Below are 19,038 nucleotides of genomic sequence, written 5' to 3'. Positions count from 1 at the left end.
TGAGACTTTCACAGAAAGGTCACTAGTCCAGGTTTGATTTGTGTCAACCATCAAGAAAATGCTCTGCCCAAGTGAGCTTTTAAAACCAGGTGGGGTTTTTTTCCATCCCTTGCTTTATGATGCTCTTTTTCAGCCAAACACTAATGGTTTCCTCCTTATGCAAGCTTTCCTTAAGTTTTGTCTCACTAATTCTACATCAGAAAGCTAGTTTTTCCACCATGTTGCCACGCCATCTTTGCATTAAGGTAGAAAAGTAAGCAATACCCACAACTAAACAGTGAAGGACTGAGTGGGAGATACTGGGCACAGTACCAGACAGAGGCTTGATCAGGGAGAAAATCCTTTGTAGTTGCAGAACAGCCCAGAGCAATCTGCTGTTTCCTCTCACAAAAAATTCACCACATCAGTCACAACTCCAGCTGCTGCTCGACTTGCTCTCATATGGTGGTGTCCACAGTAGTGGGTGTAACTTAACAGGGATGTGTAAAGCACTTGAAGAAAGAGCTGAGGAACTAATTTGGCAGTGGCTGTACTAAACCCAACAAGAAATGATAACTTAGCAACAGCAGTCCCAGGTAAACAGCTACATCACACATTAAACTGCATCACAAAGAGATGCATCAGTAAAGCTCTTTAAATTAGAAAGAAACTTTCTGTTTGAAATTGTAGCTGCCTCTGAAAGAATAAACCATGAATGCCTTTGGAAGTATAGGATCATCAGGCATCTTGTGCAACAGAACAGGGATGATGGTGCATTAGTGTAGAGGTGTTCTGGAGAAGACTTGGAAGTTAAAACCAGAACAACTGAGAGGAGGCAAAACCACTGGCTTTGGTATGAACTGTGCACAGTGGGTTGGGCAGGCAGGAAACATGCACATGCTGTCAAATCAAAGGCAAAAAAGCACTTACTTATTTGGAGGCCAAAGAGGATGACTGATGCCACAGTAGAGAGAACAATGGCTGCTGCTGCAGAAAAGCCTTTCATAATGTTATCTGTGTACTTGACCACGACCGAAGTGTAGATGCCACCGACGCTGGCAAGAACTGGGAAGCAGATAATGTGTTACTATTAGTACAGGTGCAGTAGGTCACTCTTGAAATTATGCATTTTACTCCACCAGTGTGCTCTTTTTGTTTGGGCTACATTCTCCTAACTGGTGATTTAATGCAGTGGAATGGGATGTCTACATGGCATCCAGTAAATCAGACATGACTCATTTAAAGATGATCTACCACTAATCAGTTATTTAGACTGCTGTTTCAGCACAATTTTAAGCTAAGTGAATAATTTCCAAGAAAATTATACTTTTAAATAAAATCCCTCAAAACACAGGAGAAAGTGTGTCAGACTGAATTTGTAGCTTCCTGTAATCGGTTATATCATTGTTAAAAAAGAAAAACAGTGTATCAAGATTCTAAAACCACAGGATACTTACAGATGACAAACCAGACGTAGTATGTATAGCCATAGAAAAACCCTTTCTCCATAACTTGGGCTCCGTCTGACATGTACACACCGACTAAAGTCACTACAATCCCAGATAAGTACAGCTGAATGTTCCTCACCCATAAGGAAGTATCTGAACTCTTTAAGACCTTCTCAAAATAAACTCCTGGAAAAAAACCCAAACAAAAAGCAAAAACATTTCAATAAGACCAAGTGTCATCCTTAATTATTCGTGCTTTAGTACATTTTAAAACCAGACAAGACTACTGGAATCAACTCATCCTACAGACTGATGAGTTTCACAGAAGTTCCCAGTGCTGAGGACCAAACACATCCTGCTAAAATCTGTCTTCTATAACAGGATCATTATAACGGGTATGTAACACCACAAATAGATTCTGTTTCTCTTTACAGATGTAACAATGAACCTTATGGACCATTGAGGCCACTACTCATTTCTGTTTGATGTGCCAGGCTTCTGGCCAGCAGTTTCTTCTGCACAATTCTATACCAGAAAAAAGCATTTCACCTTGGCACTCATTATTTTAATAATGAGATAAAATAATAATAATAATAATAATGGGATAAAATATCTATGTATTTCAGAAAGATGGAGAACATTTTTTCCTCTCCACTGAGATGCTTTGCAGTGTGGTGGTAAAACTCTCCCCATCCCCCATGCCAGGGCTGCACTGTGATCTCAGAAATGCTTGTTAGGCCTTGGCCTTGATGAACAGCACCCGAGCTGAGCTCCTCTTGAGCTTATCAGAAACACTGTCTGTTCCCAGGAACTAGTGCTGTCTAATGAGCTCCTGTTTTTTAATGAACAGCCTTGGAAACTTGGAGCAATTTTAGAGCACAGCAATCTCCCTCTGAGCAGGACACCTTTCAGAGCTACCAAACTCCCAAGTTTGCCATACTGGAGGACCATCGCCGAATGCCAACGATGGATCCTGGGCTGATACCCCCACTCCTCGAGGCTCAACCCTTTGCCTGCTGAGAAGATGCAAAGGCATCCAACGTGAGTACTTCACTGAACCAAAGGGAAGTTTTTTCACAGGTGAATACCTTGTACAAACTCCTTTAGGTCTGTATGAGTGTGAATATCCTATAGTAAATGTACTATGAATGTTGCTCTCTTAGACTCTCAAGTGCTTTAGATTTGTAAGCAAGTTAGGCCTATAAGTGAGTTGTAGTTGTGCTTATAGTTAACTCTACAGAATCTGTTGTTAAATCATTTAAATTAGGCCATAAAGTTTAAATGCAGTTAAAACCTTTAGGCCTAAACCACTGGTCAAATCGGGGACTGTTTGGCAAGGGATACACTTTGAACCTTGTGACCCAACAGGAGGGTGTCCTTCATTCCTTTTTATCTTTACACTTTCCCTTCTTTACCTTTTTTCCATCCCCAGTCTCCATGTAGATAATTTTAGCTTGATTTCAGTTTCAGATTGATTGATTTTAGTCCAGTTTTTCTCTGTGTGCTTTAACCACCTAGTAAGCAGTAGAGTGAGCCTTACCAACAAAATCTGTCGCACTTCTCTGTTAAACCTGCTTTTACTGATATCGTTGCCAGTGATTCTTTGAGCAAACAACCTAAATCACTCATTCATTACAGGCAGGAAAAAACTAAAATGGGGGGGGGCTATATTACCTCGGTGCCAAAACTGAAAATTCCTCAGAAGCCTTGTGCTTGCTGAGCACTTGGCAGCATTGTTCTGAAACCACAGCTTCAGGGGTCTACAAGAGCAAATCAAAACCGAGGCCTTCTGCTAATTGAAACTACAAAGTGGTTTTGAGGAAGTGGAATTCATTTTAATATAAAGCTCTAGTTCATTATACCAGGCTGATGACACTATTATTTTTATGTTTTGCATTATTGAAATTCCTCACTTTTTCATTATTCCACTGTGTCAGACCAAAAGGCTGACATTTGACAAGGCCATCACTACCTGCTTTTTTAACCACTGTTCACCCACCAGAGCTCTGCAAATCTCTGGAATTTCCTCCACATTGAAAAACAGACAGAGCAGTTCACAGGACTCAGATCTTCTCAGCCAGTTCCATGACCTTTTGGTGAGAGCCCTACTGACTAAATATTTACTGCTATCAACGTCACCCAGGATCCTTCATACAATATGAGACAAGAATATGGAACAAACAAAGGTGGCACAAAGACTTATGAGTTAGAAGCCCTAGGCACACACTCACCCTGAAACCCCCAAGTTAGCTTCAAGTCTTGCTATTTGATTTTATTAATGAAAAATGCAATTTATAATTTAATACAGTATAGTGAATATTTATGGTGAATAAATTAGAGAGCAGATCTATATTTCAGGAGTTCAAATAATAAAAATCCCAAGGAAATATGATATTATCTCATAAGAATATAAATTTTTGAAACAACAAACTAGTATTGTTAATAACTGCAGTCCTTAAAAAAACCCACAATAATTATCCTGAGATTTCTGCCACCCTGAGAAGACCCACAGAGCACAATCAGGTATAATCAATGTAACAGAAATTTGGCTTGAGTATGAACCATACTTGTAAAATTTCTAAACTAAGAAAACAGTAAACAAACCAATAAACTATGCTTTCAGATTTCTGAATATACATAAAATTCTCTCCACTAGGCAAGATGAAGGAAAGAATGGGGGCTGTTTAGGAGAAATTAACTCTTCAGTACTGTTTTAAGTCACAAAGGATTTGCCATTAAGTATCTGTCCAATGCTGTTATAAGCATTGTTGGGGCCCCTGATACTTGGAAATTAACACAAGATCAACAATTTGAAGGAAAAACTTCTCTTCCATCTCTGAGGGACAAAACCACATAACTTTTTTTGATTTCACTGGAATAATAAAACCCACTTAACATGGCCAGGCCAGAAACTGAAGGCCAAAAGAACTGCTTCATGTGAGCGTGGGAAGGAAGAAGAGGAAAAGAATTTGAATAGGATTTAGGTTTTCAACATGTAAAGCCCCAAGGGCACAGGGAGCTCTACGGATGAAATACACTGTCCCTCCCAGCTGCCCCTGAGCTTCAGCTGTCAGCAAGGAAACACACAGGCTGCAATCCCTTTGCAGAAGAAAGCCCTGAGTGTCTCAAGCTGCCTGCATCAGCCTTTCAATGCTCTGAATTTGCAGACCTCTAGAAGCACAGCTGTTGACCTGCGTTATCGGAGAAAGCGGGAGAGCTTTAGGAGACTCTGAAGGCTCCACTGTGAATGCTGTATTGTCTTGTGGCTTGGAAGCATCTATTTAAGTGAGGAAATTTATAACTTTCCAGGAAAAGTTGATTGAGCTCTACACAGTTTTATTTAGTATTTCTGCTTCAAAGTACCCGTTTCAGTGAAAAGACAGCAAACAAAAATGACTCTCTACTCCTTCTGCCAACCAGAATGTTTTCCACGAGTAATGAGCATTTATGCACAGCACAAGATTATTCTTGCAGGATTTTACAGTACTAGAGGTGGGTAATAGTACCTTGCTTTCTTACAGAGGGAGAGGGGAGGATCCAGTTTACAACCAGTGAAATATGCCCCTGTGAGTCAAATGTCAAATTAAGTAGTAATTTGCATTTCCTTGTTTCTGAGCACCAGCTCACTTGTTCTCAAGTTTTGGTATCTTTTTCCAGAAGGCAGAGAAAAAGCTACCCTGAGGGGAAACGCTGGTTGTAGAACAAAACAAAAATAAAGAAAACCAAAATCCTTCATGGAGTTTATCCAGGCTTCCTCCTACTCATCTACCTCTCTGCCTTACTCATGCTCCCTCTGCATCTCAGTTAGATTTACCACCTACAGGACTATGGCAAAGTTTATTTTGAGGCTGAGATGGTGCAAGAACTGAGTGAGGAGCTCAGTTCCCCTTGTAAAAAAAAATGCAAGTATTTTGTGTGTTTGTAAAGCAAACATCAATTAATTGTACAGAGTGATTATGGATGTTCCCTACAGTGTTATTCTAAGCATTTGAAAGACACTTTCTCTTGCAAACCAGCCTTCTCAGTTGTATCATCTAAAACCAACAGTACATGTTTTTAGTCATTTGCTTGCCACCGAGAATAATCATGTCATGAATCTGTCACAATTACTGCAAGCAGAAGATAATTATGGGCAGAGAGGATAAACTAATCCACAAAGACAGTTAATGAACATGGAATGTTCTGTTTTGAACCTTGTGAGTTCTCCAGTCCTTTTGATGCAAGCCAAGTACAGAAATAATACTATACCTGCAAATCCCGAACACAATACAGCCACAGCAATCGCTCCGAACCCTAGCCATGGATTCTGCTCCACCTGCAACATCAACCATTATTTTAAAAAGGATACAACACTTCAGTAATTTACAATAATCGATTCCAGGGTGCCATGGTTTAGCTCCAGCCAGCAACTAAGCACCATTTAGCCCCTCACCAATTCCCCCAAACCATCATGGTGGGGAGGAGAATTGAAAACCAAAGGTAAACTTTGTGGGTTGATATAAGAACAGTTTAATAATTATATAAAAATAAAATATAGTTATAATTCTAATAGCAACAAAATGAGAGAGGGAGATAAAACCCAAGGAAATCAAGTGGTGCACAAGACAATTACTCATCACCTCCTGACCGATCCCCAGGCCATCCCAAGCAGCAATTGGCCCCTACTGGACAAGTCCTTCAGTTTATATACTGGGCATGATACTCCATGGTATGGAATAGCCCTTTGGGCAGTTCAGGTCGGCTGTCCTGGCCATGCTCCTTCATGGCTTCTTGTGTCCCTGTTCACTGGCAGAGCAGGAGACACTGAAATGTCCTTGACTTTGGGTAAGAACTACTTAGACATAACTGGAACATCAGTGTGCTACCAGCATGATTCTCATACTAAATCCAAAACACAGCATTGAACCAGCTGCTAGGAAGAAAATTAACTGTATCCCAGCCAAAACCAGGACACAGAGCTACGTTGTTAGGTACAGCAAAACTATTAGCATTTCACTGCAGTATAAGATGTACTTGCTTATCGAGGGCTGTCCTTCAGAGGACCTCGGTGCAGCTGTGTGGCATTTCATTTTCTGTGGGTACTCTTGCAGTGCTCAGAGGCACTGTCTACTCAGCTGTGACCAATATTCCCAGCAGCACAGCCTTTCCCACTAATACCAAAGAAACAGGAGACACTTGTTTCTTCCCAGAATGGGATTAGGTCAGTGCCTCCGAAGGGTGTGTTTAAATGACATACCCACACAGCACTGGAGTTTCTCTCCTAATTCCGCCCAGTGCTTTGATTCCAAGTTCTCTGCTCCAACAATTACAAAGTTACCAGGGCCAACTGCTGGAAACAATCTATTACTCAGACACTCCTAGGACGATGCATTAGACTGATTATGATGACTGTGGTAATTAATACTAATTGTAGCAATCAGTTGCCTTTCCAACAAGTGAGACCGGAGCAATACCACAAGCCTGCCTGAACTGGCACACCATAAATGTGAAAGCCAGTGATCAAACTAGTGGATATGTTGTACCTGAAGTGGCTGTAAATAGGAAACAGATACTGCTGTGTGGAATGCAAGAAACTCTACCTTCATCCCAGCTGCTGTAAAGTGAAATACAAGGTACAGATGAAGTTTATTCTCCATCCAATTAGGTAAAATACAAACTCTTACCTGTACTTTTGTAGCCTGAGCAGGTTTCCACTGAACAAGGGTAACACCACCGCACAGCATGAACACAGAGAACCACTGCAACTTACTGAGGGTACGGTTCAGCATCAGGACTGTACATAAAGCTGTACAAGGGATCTTCAACTGGTACGTCACCTAAAGAAGACAGGAACGTAGTGTAGAGGATGGGTTTTATAAACTCCTCCAAAACAAGAAAATAAAATAGAAAATTTAACTAAAGAGTGACCAACTTTTATATTCATTGAATTCCTACAGATCCTTGGGGGTTTGTACCAATTTTGCCAATTACAACAAAGTGAATTTGAAATTACTCTAGCAGCGAGCGGTTAGCTCAGCAAACCAGAGCTCTACAGCAGAGTGCATTCTCTGAATATAACAAAGCATGGTTTGGCTTTTAACAGTGAGGCTAAAGAGAATACTGTGTGCCAGGCACATGTGCCTCATGAACCAGTAAAGAGAAATGTATTTACAGATCAGTTACTGACAGAAATGTGTATTACCTGGTAGACTGCTGCATCCAAGTTGCTAAGAGCCACAAACGCCATATTGTTTTGAAGAGCATACACCAAAGATGGAACACTTAATTTTAGCAATTCTGTAGGACTTCCAAATACATTTTCTTTTAAAGATGTTATTAACCTTGCCAGGCTTCCAGTTTCTCTGCAAAATACAATAGTAGCATAACAGAGGGCTCTCTTAAACTGGTATTTTAAAACAGAAATCAAATCAATTAATCCGTTGGGAAGGCTAAAAACGTGTTCTCAACAATCAGTTGTACCTTCTGCTCATTAAAAAAAAATTAACTGGCAAAAAACCAGTGAGGTTTTCAACAAGTAGAAAACCCTTCTGGAATCAGAAGTTAGATCCATTAATGTGTTATAAAGTAAACAACCACAATGAATACTGTAACAGTAAGTTACTAAAGGTAGTGGGTCAATACAGGCAGTGGAACAGAAGGATATGGTTCGTATCTCCCCTTTTCAATTGGCTATACTGTGTGTGATGTCAAATGTCCATGACTTTCCAGATCCCCTTTAAACTGGGCCTCACAGTACAGCCAAAAAGGATTGTACCATTCCACAGTACTCTGCTGGAAACATCTCTCATTCCTCAGGCAGCCATGGGTTCCTCTTCTCACATGTGCTGTGGGAGATGCTGGACCAGCACCAGCACACACGTGAAGAGGTCTGGCAGGGCATGTGGTGGCCCTGTGGCCTTGCATTTCACATATCTCCTTCAGGTAACTACAGTGTGTGAAAGAGCAGGCAATGGGAAAGAATATATTGCTTCTTGCTGCTGTCCCCATTTGTGGTTTGCTACCAAGGTTTTACATCAGACCTCTGCATTCCTAGTTCTCCCTTATCATTTGTACATCAATCTGGCATTTGCTGCTTACTTGTCACTGCTGCTCCAGTCCTCTCCCCAGTTCTCTGCAAGTCCCATGGTCCTCCTTTCCAATCTTCTCTTGCTTGGCCACTAACAAATACCAACATCCAAAATCACTCCTGTCCTCACACAGGCCTCTCAACTTGCAACCCGTACTGCTCTTAAATTTAACTCTCCTTGTGCTTCTATTGCACACAGATATGAACAAATAGCTCACAACCTCCTTAGCACTCCAGAAGTCCAATTCCCCATACTTCAACCATGTCCCAGCTTCTTTTTCCACAAATGTTCATCATCTATCTGTCCCAAACTCTTATGAGCAGTTAATAAAATTAGCAATCCCTCTATGCCCCAGACTCTTTCATTAACCACCTTGTTTTGGCATATTTTCCTTTCCTGACCAACCCCTGACACTGTGCTCCAGGTTCTCAAACTTTTCCTCTCCAAAGATTTTTAGACTTTACCTCTTACTATCATTCCATCGAAGTTTCTCTCCTTCCTTACCTTCTTCCCTGCCTCACAACAAGCATATACCTGCACCTATACCTCCTTTTCTTTCTTTTTTCCCCCCTGTACAGGGTGAGCAGTCTTTACACGGGAAGCTGCAAGGGATTCTTTTTGTCATTTTGCCATAAGAGAGAGCACACGTAGAAGCCAAGACATGTCTGGCCAGAGGGAACAATCATGACAAGGAAATCTATGGACACTTCAAGCAAAGTTTGCAATACAAGGGGGAGAGCTCATGCTACAGCTCACCACAGTTAGCTGCAGTAGATACAGAACTGCATAAAATGTTATGAGCCATTGATATTATAGGCAAAATTTTTTGTTTACTTATTCCTCAGTAAATTTAATATATTATATTATTATAAATGGGAGATAAGATGTATAAGAAAACCTGGTAATACCCAAGTACAGCTGGACTGAAGTGCTTCTATCTCAAATGTCTAGCTATAAGTAAAATATAATTAGCACAGACATAGTTCTACTCCATGAAAGTAAGAAGTCAAAAAATACCACACTGTAATAGCTTCTTCTATTCATTGATACTGAGGTAGGCTGTCAAAAAAGAAAATTATATTTAAACTATACCTGCTTTTGTTCCAGACCATGCTCAGTGAATTAGCTGATCACACATTTAAAGTCAAATCACAGCAGCAATAGTAGTTTCTGTCTCCTTACACTTTTAGCATCAAATTTCAGCAATAAAGAATAACACATGTCTAATAACCACCATCTTCACTTTAGTTTTTGAGAAGACTATCTAATAGCTCATCTGTGCAGTGGATGTGCTTTCTGAAGCATGCACTTATCAAGAATCTCCAACTGTAAGTTGAATTCAGTACAAAGATCATGCAGATATAGATTTAAATCTACTTGATCAAAAAAGAATTCAAAATAAGTCTCCATGTACAGCTGATAATGCAAAATAAGGTGCCCAAAGAGGTACACTGCAATATCAGATATGAAAATAAAAAATTATCTAGTTTGAATTCAGCATTCTTGAAGTTGGTCTAGATTTGAATTTAAAAACATAGTCAATTTTCTTTGTAGAATGGTTCAGGTTGGAAAAAAAAAGGACTGTAAAGATCACCTAGTTCCAATCCCTCTGCCATGGGCAGGGACTCCTTTCACCAGACCAGGTTGCTCAGAGCTCTATCCAACCTGGCCTTGAACACTTCTAGATGCCCACCACATCTCTGGGCAACCTGTTTCAGAGCCTCACCACCCCTACAGTAAAGAATTTTTTCCTAATATCTAATCTAAATCTACCCTCCTTCAGTTTAAAGCCACTCTCCCTTTCATAAATTCACTACCCCGTACCTAAAGCCAATTCATGGGTATGAATAGGTGGGAGATACTAATAACAATCTGTTCTGCAACAGAAACATGCATTTGTTAGAAAAGGTGAAGTTAAAATCAGAGTTTGCAAATCAGCTCTACGTTTCTTCATCCATTGCTAAGCAATTATATACCAGATAAGAATGTAGAAAGTGTTATTACCTGATGGTGAGCAGGACTTTAAGTACGATAAATTGAGAGTACAGTCGAGTTAACAACTAACACAGCCTAAACTATCATAAATTTCTCTTTTGAAAGACAATCTTTTGGCATTCATGCATTCAATGTGCCTTCTGGGATATACCTTAAAAGTAAATACAGTGAAGGCATCATGTAATAATGTGCAAGAAAACAAATTCTGCAGAACAATGCAAGAGTTGTACTCCAGTATCCTGCATACTGCAGTTATCAATGCTGGCAGTTTCAGAAAGAACAGGTACCCACCCAAATGTATCCTGCTGTACAGAAGAAACAGATGACTCTTCTGACAGGTTATTACACTACAAAGGCACCTTGCCTTGGGTGAGACAAATTGGTTAGGATTTAAAACTGAAGGAAGCTGTAAAGGAGACATAGAAGGAAACTATGCTGGAATTGGTGCTGTTCAGCATATTCATAAGTGGTCTAAAAATTAGGTTACTAGGAAATTGGCCAAGTTTGCTAGTAATACTCAATTATATGTGATATCCAAAAGGAAACTTTCAATAGTCGCCAAAGAGTCCCTCACTACACTAAGCAAAAATCACCGGATCCTTTGCCATCTGAGAAACAGCTCAGTTACCTGGACAGCAAAGAAGAGCATCTGGACCCACCAGCATGCAGGACATCCTACTGGGAAGAGGTGAACATGGCCTGATGAACAGTGTCTGCTGGTGCCCATCTCCATCTCAACTACGGAAAGAAAAACCCCACTACTGACCAGATCAGAATAGATGTTATAACCTCTGAACAACTCAGTGAATCAGATTCTTCCCATTTTAATTGGTAAACAAAGCTCGGTTGTCAATAAATAAGAAAGAACCATAGGAAATGACAACCCTAAATACAGAACCATCTCTAATCTAGCTATGGGCACCTGTAAAAATTATGAGAGTAGCTCTCTGCTGATGCCAGCTTAAGGTTTAGCTGTGTTGAGTGAAATCAGCAGAATGCTACAAATCCTCAGGAAAAGAACCAAGGCCAAGAGTGAAAGCACCTTCACCCCTCTGCCTAATGCCACGGCATGTTCCCATCCTGAATACAAGCATGCTCTGGATTCTGTTTCAAAAGGGATGTAACTATACTGGAAATGCTGTAGGGATGGGTACTAGGATGATCACAGTAAAATTAAACTAAGACTCCTGGCTCAGAAAATAAATGAGTGATGAAAACACAGATCTGTAGAGATATGAAAAGCTAAATGAAGGAGGAAAGATTATTCATGACATCTGTCAACACAAGACAACAGAGTCCAGTGAAACTGCTAGATAAGGTGTTTATTAAAAAGTACTTTTTCATATAGCATGTAATTAAATTGCAAAAGTCACTTCACAGATACAGTAGGGACTAGCACTTCAAAAATAAACTGGACAATCACACAGAGCACAGGATTGTTGGTACTACAGCCACAGTGCACACAGCATCCAGGATGGGCACTCCATAAGCTTCTGCCACCAGTTAAGGAAAGCTCAGCCTGTGCTTCCCTGTTGTCTACACTTCTGTTCTAAGCATCCTCTGCTGACTGCTGCCAAAGGAAGAATGATGGGCTACATGGATTTTTGGCTCTGCAAGGCTGTTCTAAAAACATAAACAAAACAGACTTCTTTCTGAGTTAAAAGTAATTTTGATTTTAATTATTTCAAGCAAAAAGACTGTTCGTACAAACCCTTAACAAAAGGGATAGCTTACACTGCTGAACTAGGCCTCTCTGCTATACTATAAATAGCTTGGGGCCCAAGTACACAAGATTTGACAAATTATACACACAGGTGAGGCTACCAAATGCCACCCACAGGTCCCTCACCATTGGGAAAGACAGGCTGCTATAGTCTCCAGAGAGCAGGTGGGATCCACACTGGTCACAACAGTGAGAACCACAGCACAACCACGTGTCAGCAGAGATGCTTCTGCCAGCATTTTGTGCTGACAGAGTGAGAAGCCCAGGGTGCATAAAAATAGAAATTTGCCACTGCTTACACTTGCCTTTTTTAACACCTTCCATTTAATGAAAAGTTAAACAAAAGACAGTTTGCCACAGCTGCCTTACCAAATTCAGATATTGTCTCACCACTAAAGCAAATAAAATGCCATTTGGATATTAAGTTGAAAATATCTGATGAAGATCTGAAGTATATCATGTGATTTCATGTTCCTCTAGCATATAACAGCCAGACTTCTGATGTACCAAAAGCCACAACAAAACAGGCAGAGACGCTAAAAGAACAAATTCTACCACAATGGCAAGAACCAGGCTTTTGGACCAGTCCAGAATATAAAGAGTCTTCCTAGGAAGGATGTAGCACAGGGAAGCAGAGAGAAAACACAGCAGACTGATGGCCTCTCTACTTCAGATGCTTACGTGTGGACTAAGGTTCTAGTTCTTGGCAGCAGTCTTGGATTACAGAAACTAATATTTTCTGTCCAGAGTCTTTCAGCATTGGTTTGCCAGATTAATAGAGACAGCAAAATATCTGTCCATAACATTGTTTGGGAAAATTTATGAGTAGGAACTTTAAATTTTATGTAACTCAACAGACAATGGCTCACAGTCCAACTTTCATCTACACCAACATTTTAAAGACCCAAAAGATTGTGGATAATTCATGCTGACATTCTGAACCGATTCCAAAGCATACAAAACTAGAAAATATGCAGAAAGGACACACCTGAATATTGTGCTGTTTGCAAAGCAGTTTCAGTTGAGGAGGTCACTAACCCATTCTGAAATTACCCTTCCTCAGCAGTGATTATCCAGCCACATTCTCAGCTGTATCTGCACTTTAGCACCTGAGAAGCTGAGGCTAGCAGCAAGGACCTGTTTTCAAAGTACTGATTAGCATTCCCACACTTACTTAGCCAAGATGCCCACACTCAAGAACAACTTGATAACTTCAGTGATGCACACAGCCGTTGTTGAAAAGTAGAGTTCTGCCTCCACCGTCCTCGTGTACCGCAATGCGACCGTGTACGTGGCAGCCACCAGGGTCATCACTGTGAGGCAGTACAGCTTGAACAGTAAGCTGACATTTTCTGAAAGAAAACAGAGATGACAGCTCAGCATGGCCCTCATTTTAATTTAAGAACTGAAATGGGGGGAGGGCTGTAACAAACACATACTTTGGCAGCATACAATAATTACAATGCTGGGAAACACTTCCCATAAAAAAGTTTTAGTTAAATTTTAAAGCCTTCTCAAAGAAGCTTGAAATTCAAAGGAATTCCAGGTGTTTGAAAATAAGATGCTCTCTTGCCTTCTAGAAAAATTAATCATACATTAATATCTATCTAATAGTAATCAAAAAGTCTTTCTGTGCTTTCCTGCTCTTTAGCTGACAGTAGGAGCTCGTTCTGAAATGGCAGCTGATCCTCTCCACGTAATATACTGATGTCTAACAGAGAACCGGCAGATAAGCAAAAGCAAAGAGAGAGGAAAAGTTCAGTATCAGCAAAGAAGGGAATCAGTCTAGCAAATCTTAACAATTAAGGCAGCATTTCCTTCAGCCCTATTTTCCACCTAACTTAGTAAAGGAAGAGTTTTGCTCAGAATGGTGATGGGACTTTACACAAAGGGCTTTCTTGAAAAACTCACGGTGGAAAACACTAAGGTTATGGTTACTTGAGTAAACCAAACCACATAAGGACTACGTATCATCTGCATTATCCCCTCTGCCTTCCCCACTGCTACAGTCCTACAACAGTAGCAATTCTTGTAACTGTTTTGCCCTCAGCCAACAACTATCCTGCAAAATTTGGGAGTTAGTCTGTCCCAGGTCTACTGGCACAAGGCAGTTTTTCATACGAGACTCCTCTGAGGCCTGAGAGTTCCACTGGGTAGATACGGCCAGGCTATGCCAGTTCAGTCCCACATCAGAGAATGGCTAATCCTGCATCTGAACCAAGAGAGAGAAAAGAGCACGACTTCAAACAGACTTCTCTGCACAGAAGCACGACCACAACACATCAGCAAATGTGTGGCTTCTACAAAACTATCTTTCAAACTGGTAGATTATTCTTTGTTATGTTTGGCACCTGTCCTGTGGATGTTGGTCATTCAGCAGCACCTTTTGGGCCACTATCTGTTGTTTTCCGAACATCCTAAAAAAACTTACTTTAATTGCTGTAAGTTTATGCTCCTCTGCTGAACAGGGAATGAGCTACAAGATAAGAAGATTTGTAACAACTTTGCTCATTTAATATGGGAATGAGTTGCTGAATCCAGTGCAACCAGTGTTTTGGTTCATGTTTCTTTCAAGCCAGCAATGTCTTCAATTGTGTAACATTTCTGCAAGGTACAGTTAATACCTGCTGCTGCTGCAATCATTTAAATTAGCTACTTCCTTATAGATAAAAATCTTACCCACGTCAGTAACCACTTTTAAAAGGTAGAGCCAATTAATTTTTGGACTAACAATGCTTAGAAGAGACTTACAAGCTGTAATCCAGTTTTTAAATTACATTTGGATTGTGGGGAGGGGCAGTGGGAATCCAAGGGCATAACAACCAGGAAATATAACTAACCCAGTCTAGTTTTACAAAAATGTATTTTCTAGTGATGTTTTAGTGCTTACAGATATCGTATTAACACTGTGTTTTGACACACGAACTAAAACTGAATTTAATCCCTGCCTATATTAACTACTATTTAAAAAAATAAATAAATGTCCCAATTTGGCAATGGTTTGCAAACTTAGGTAAACCAAATGCATAATTTGGACATAATGAATCTAGTATCTAGACCGGATAGTTCTAGCATTATGTGAAAAGGTATCTGCAGCTAAGGGGCCTCTGGTGGTCTAGTGGTTAGGGTGCAGGACTCTCACCGCTGCGACCCGGGTTCAATTCCCAGCCCCTCGGGCAGATGGAGCTCATTAGCCCTGTAAGGCAATCCATCTAAGAGAAGGTCACTCTAAACAAACCTACGTTCTGAGGACCTCACTGCCACTGTCCAAGCTTGCTCGGCCCTCTAAACAAACCTACGTTCTGAGGACCTCACTGCCACTGTCCAAGCTTGCTCGGCCCCGGCAGATGAACCTCAGGATTAAAGGGTGGGCTCAGTTCAGCGCACACTGTGTCTCACCTAAAAAAAAATCCACTGCGCAGGCTCGAAGGGTTAATGACCTTTCCCAAATCTTCGCTCACGAAGACTGGCCATTATTATCTGCAGCTAGTTTTCAGCTTCGACACTTCTCCAGCCTGGCTCACGTGTCTGCATCAGTACCAGTGCAGCACAGGGAGGAGAAGGAAAGCACCTTTGGGGCACCCATATCTTCTCCTGACAAATCTGAACTTATACCAGCCTAAAGAAAGTAAGAGCTGAAAGAGCTGAAAGAAGCTGTTGTTTCTTTCCCTGTAGATCCCACTTGGATGAAATGATTTCCAGCAAAAGGGACCAGACAGGCCAAAAGCCTCAGGGTACAAGCACGGGCCTCCCACACATCTCCACAACTCATCTAACGGCTCCACCAGGGCTCCTGGGATGCAGCCAAGGCCAAGCCTGGCATAGGGAGCACAACTCTGCCTGGGCACCTGGGGCAGTGGGTGCCTGGCACACACTGCAGGGATCCCTCCTGCTCCTCACCCTTCCCGGCCTCAAGAGCTAGAGAGCCCTGTGCAAGGCTCTCCATAGGGGAAGCCAGCAGAGGGGCAGGCGTTGCCTTCCTGATGGATTTAAGCCCTCCTGGTTTGCTCGAGGGTTCTGGCTTTGGGACCACCGGCGCTCTGGCCCCGTTGCACACAGAATCACAGAGAATCACAGGATCAACTGAGTTGGAAAAGACCTCTGAGATCATCGAGTCCAACCTGTGACCAAATACCATCATGTCAACTAGACCATGGCACTAAGTGCCACATCCAGTCTTTCCTTAAACACCTCCAGAGACAGTGATTCCACCATCTCCCTGGGCAACCATTCCAATGTCTAATCACCCTTTCTGTGAAGAAATTCCTCCTAATGTCCAGCCTAAGCATAGCCCAACAGACACCTTGATCCGGCGGTGCCCGCAGGGTAGGAGCAGGGGATGTCCCTGAGCACTGACCACCCGCACCTCGGGATAAGCCCCAAACATGCTGCGCCACGTTCGGACTCTCCCGAAGACGGAACCGGCGGCGGGGGAGACGCGGCTGCCCCTGATCCTGAAGGCGGAGGCGCCCCGGAGAGCCCCGAACCGAGAGCACCGGCGGCCCACACGCCGGGAAGCAGCGGCCCCACACTGCGGAGAGAAGCGGCTGGGCAGCGGGAGGAGAGCGGGGGGGCCGGGAAGGCAGGCGGGGAGAGCCCCTCCCCGGCGCGACCCCGCGCAGCCCTTTCCTTCCTCCCCCTGAGCCCGCGGTGGTGGCGCCCGGCGCCGCAGCCCGCAGCGGGGAGGACAGTTCCACTCCCTCTGGCGCGGGGGAGCAAGGGGGGAGCCGTCGGCGCGCGGGTCGCGCTTCCTCTTGCCAGGGGGTGGGAATTGTCCCCGTTCTCCGGCCCTGTCGCCCTCTGCGAGCCGCGGAACCCGCCGGGTGCCCCGCGCCGCCGCCCTCACCTTTCGGAGGCGACATGGTGCTCGCTGAAGGCGCCAGGACCGCCGGGCCGGAGCCGCCCGCCGTGCCCCGCCGCTCCTCCCATCGCACCATAGAGAGCAGAGCGGCCGCCCAGAGCGCCCCGCCGCCCGCGCCGCACCATCGAGTCGGCTCCCTCCCGCCTGGATATCCTGGGTACAATCCTGCTCCACCCGGCCTCTTTCGGAACTGTTTTATTGGCAGTAAACACCCAGGAATCTCACACGCGTATTTCTCATTGCCAGGAGTAAGCTCCTCGGTACCGGCACGTTTCTGCAGCGCCAGAACTGCGATGTGGGTTACAATTGTATTCCCCAGTATTTTACAACGCTGCAGTAAAATTTCCCCAACGAAAAAGAACACAGTAGGAGGAACGGAATTTTTCACTCATCGGTTTTCTGTTAAATAAAATATATTTATGGATTCTTGAAATCACGGAATCGTTAGGGTTGGAAGGGACCTCTGGAGATCATCCGGTCCAACCCCCCTCCAAAGGAAGGGTCGCTTGGAGCAGGTGACACAGGAACACATCTATGTGGGGTTTGAATGTCTCCAGAGAAGGGAACTCCACTACCTCCCTGGGCAGCCTGTATAACTGAAATAATAAAACTGAAATACCAGTTTGCTGGTAAAAACTGTGACTTAAAAGCCTCAAAGCGAATGATGGTAAAAATATAGAGAGATCACAGCAACAGGAAGGGTTTAATAAAGCAGCAGTAGGGTATTTTTCTTTTTTTTCTTTTTTTATAAGCTGCAGCTGGTAATCGCATTCAAATTTTTATTAATAAATCGATTCATTGGTGCCAGCTCATAATTTAAAAACATGGAAGAGCAGCACATCTGGCTGCTACTGATTAGTTTATTTTCCCAAAAGATAAAATCACCTAGTGAAAAACCATTTAGCCAAGTTCTTTCTTAGTGCTCCACTCCTGCTTCTTTGGTTTTTTTAATAATGCTTTGTGGATTTGTCCCAGTTGTATAACTCTTAAAAGTGAAGCCAGATACCTTGGAAACAGTTAAAAAAAAAAAGAGAATGCTGTCCTGAACAATACCCTAGAAAAATCACTCAGCAGCTTGAATCTTCGAGCTTCATTGTCACAAGCTTGTGTAACAATGACCAGGAAACCACACTGCACCACACAGCACACAAAAAAGAGAGGTTTAGAAACCTTAGCACACCCTATGCAATCACAGTTCTGCACCTGGACATTTTGCAGATAGCGACTTGTGGAGCTCTTTGTTGTCATGAAAAGAATCTCTGATTTGAAGTATCCCCTGCTTCCATTTGAGATGTTTCATCTTAAAGCTCAAATGATGCGAGTTTTCACATACAGAAATACTGGCTGCAGTTGCATTGATCAGGCCTGGCACATATTTCCCTGCCACAATGACATAAAGCTAAAAATCTTTTCCTGTTTTGTTTTAGTTTTTCAAACACAAACGAAACAGAGCTTTCAAAAAGGTGCCCTGAAGTTCCTATGGTTTGCAGCGTGCTTCCCAGCACACTGTTTAGCCAGCAATTACAGAAATTACTAGAGATCCAAAGGACTGCCAGAGCAATCCAAAATAGATTCCCTTTTCTCAACGTCCCTGCAATGGGTTACACTCATTGGGTTGGGTTAACACCAGCACAAACGGGCAGGTCCAAGGACCCAGACTGGTTTTATTTTACTGGTTTTACCTTCCTGACAATTATGGTCTAAGGCTGGAGTGTGACAAATGTGTGACTCTTATTTCACTTAATGACAGCGTTTCAACAAGCAAAAGTTGTACTAAAACTTCAAGAAAATCCCAGAACATACACTACACATTTAAATGTTAGTTTAGGTGAAAGTCCATGGGAACATCTTGATCCAAAAAGCTGTTTGAAATCTGTGTGCTTCAGGCTTATAATTTCTATCACCTAAGGCCAGTCAGCAGCCACAATAGATAAGATAAATGAAACAAACCAACTGCTCCTGGAA

The 19,038-nt window shown here is 42.5% G+C and overlaps 1 protein-coding gene across 3 annotated transcripts in view; it reads right to left on the bottom strand.

Moving 5' to 3' along the window:
- Positions 1–17,190, bottom strand: part of SLC35A1 (solute carrier family 35 member A1) — a 19,170-nt gene extending 1,980 nt beyond the window's left edge. The window contains exons 1-7 of one of the 3 annotated variants that reach the window (XM_017825895.1): positions 17,059–17,190; positions 13,387–13,564; positions 7,609–7,768; positions 7,091–7,243; positions 5,676–5,742; positions 1,437–1,613; positions 910–1,044 (exon numbers count right to left, since the gene is read on the bottom strand). In XM_017825895.1, coding sequence (XP_017681384.1) covers positions 910–1,044; positions 1,437–1,613; positions 5,676–5,742; positions 7,091–7,243; positions 7,609–7,768; positions 13,387–13,564; positions 17,059–17,149 — 961 coding nt within the window. In that variant the 5' untranslated portion in view covers positions 17,150–17,190. Of the gene's footprint in view, positions 1–909; positions 1,045–1,436; positions 1,614–5,675; positions 5,743–7,090; positions 7,244–7,608; positions 7,769–13,386; positions 13,565–16,515; positions 16,535–16,578; positions 16,674–17,058 lie in introns of those variants that run through there. The other 2 variants (XM_017825904.1, XM_017825914.1) reach the window with 2 other exon arrangements.
- Between the last annotated feature and the right edge of the window lie 1,848 nt (positions 17,191–19,038).

Source organism: Lepidothrix coronata, unplaced genomic scaffold, assembly GCF_001604755.1.
Source record: "Lepidothrix coronata isolate B3197 unplaced genomic scaffold, Lepidothrix_coronata-1.0 Scaffold4, whole genome shotgun sequence".
NCBI lineage: Eukaryota > Metazoa > Chordata > Aves > Passeriformes > Pipridae > Lepidothrix > Lepidothrix coronata.
The sequence above is the reverse complement of the archived record's forward strand: the minus strand, read 5'-3'. Positions and strand labels throughout refer to the sequence as shown.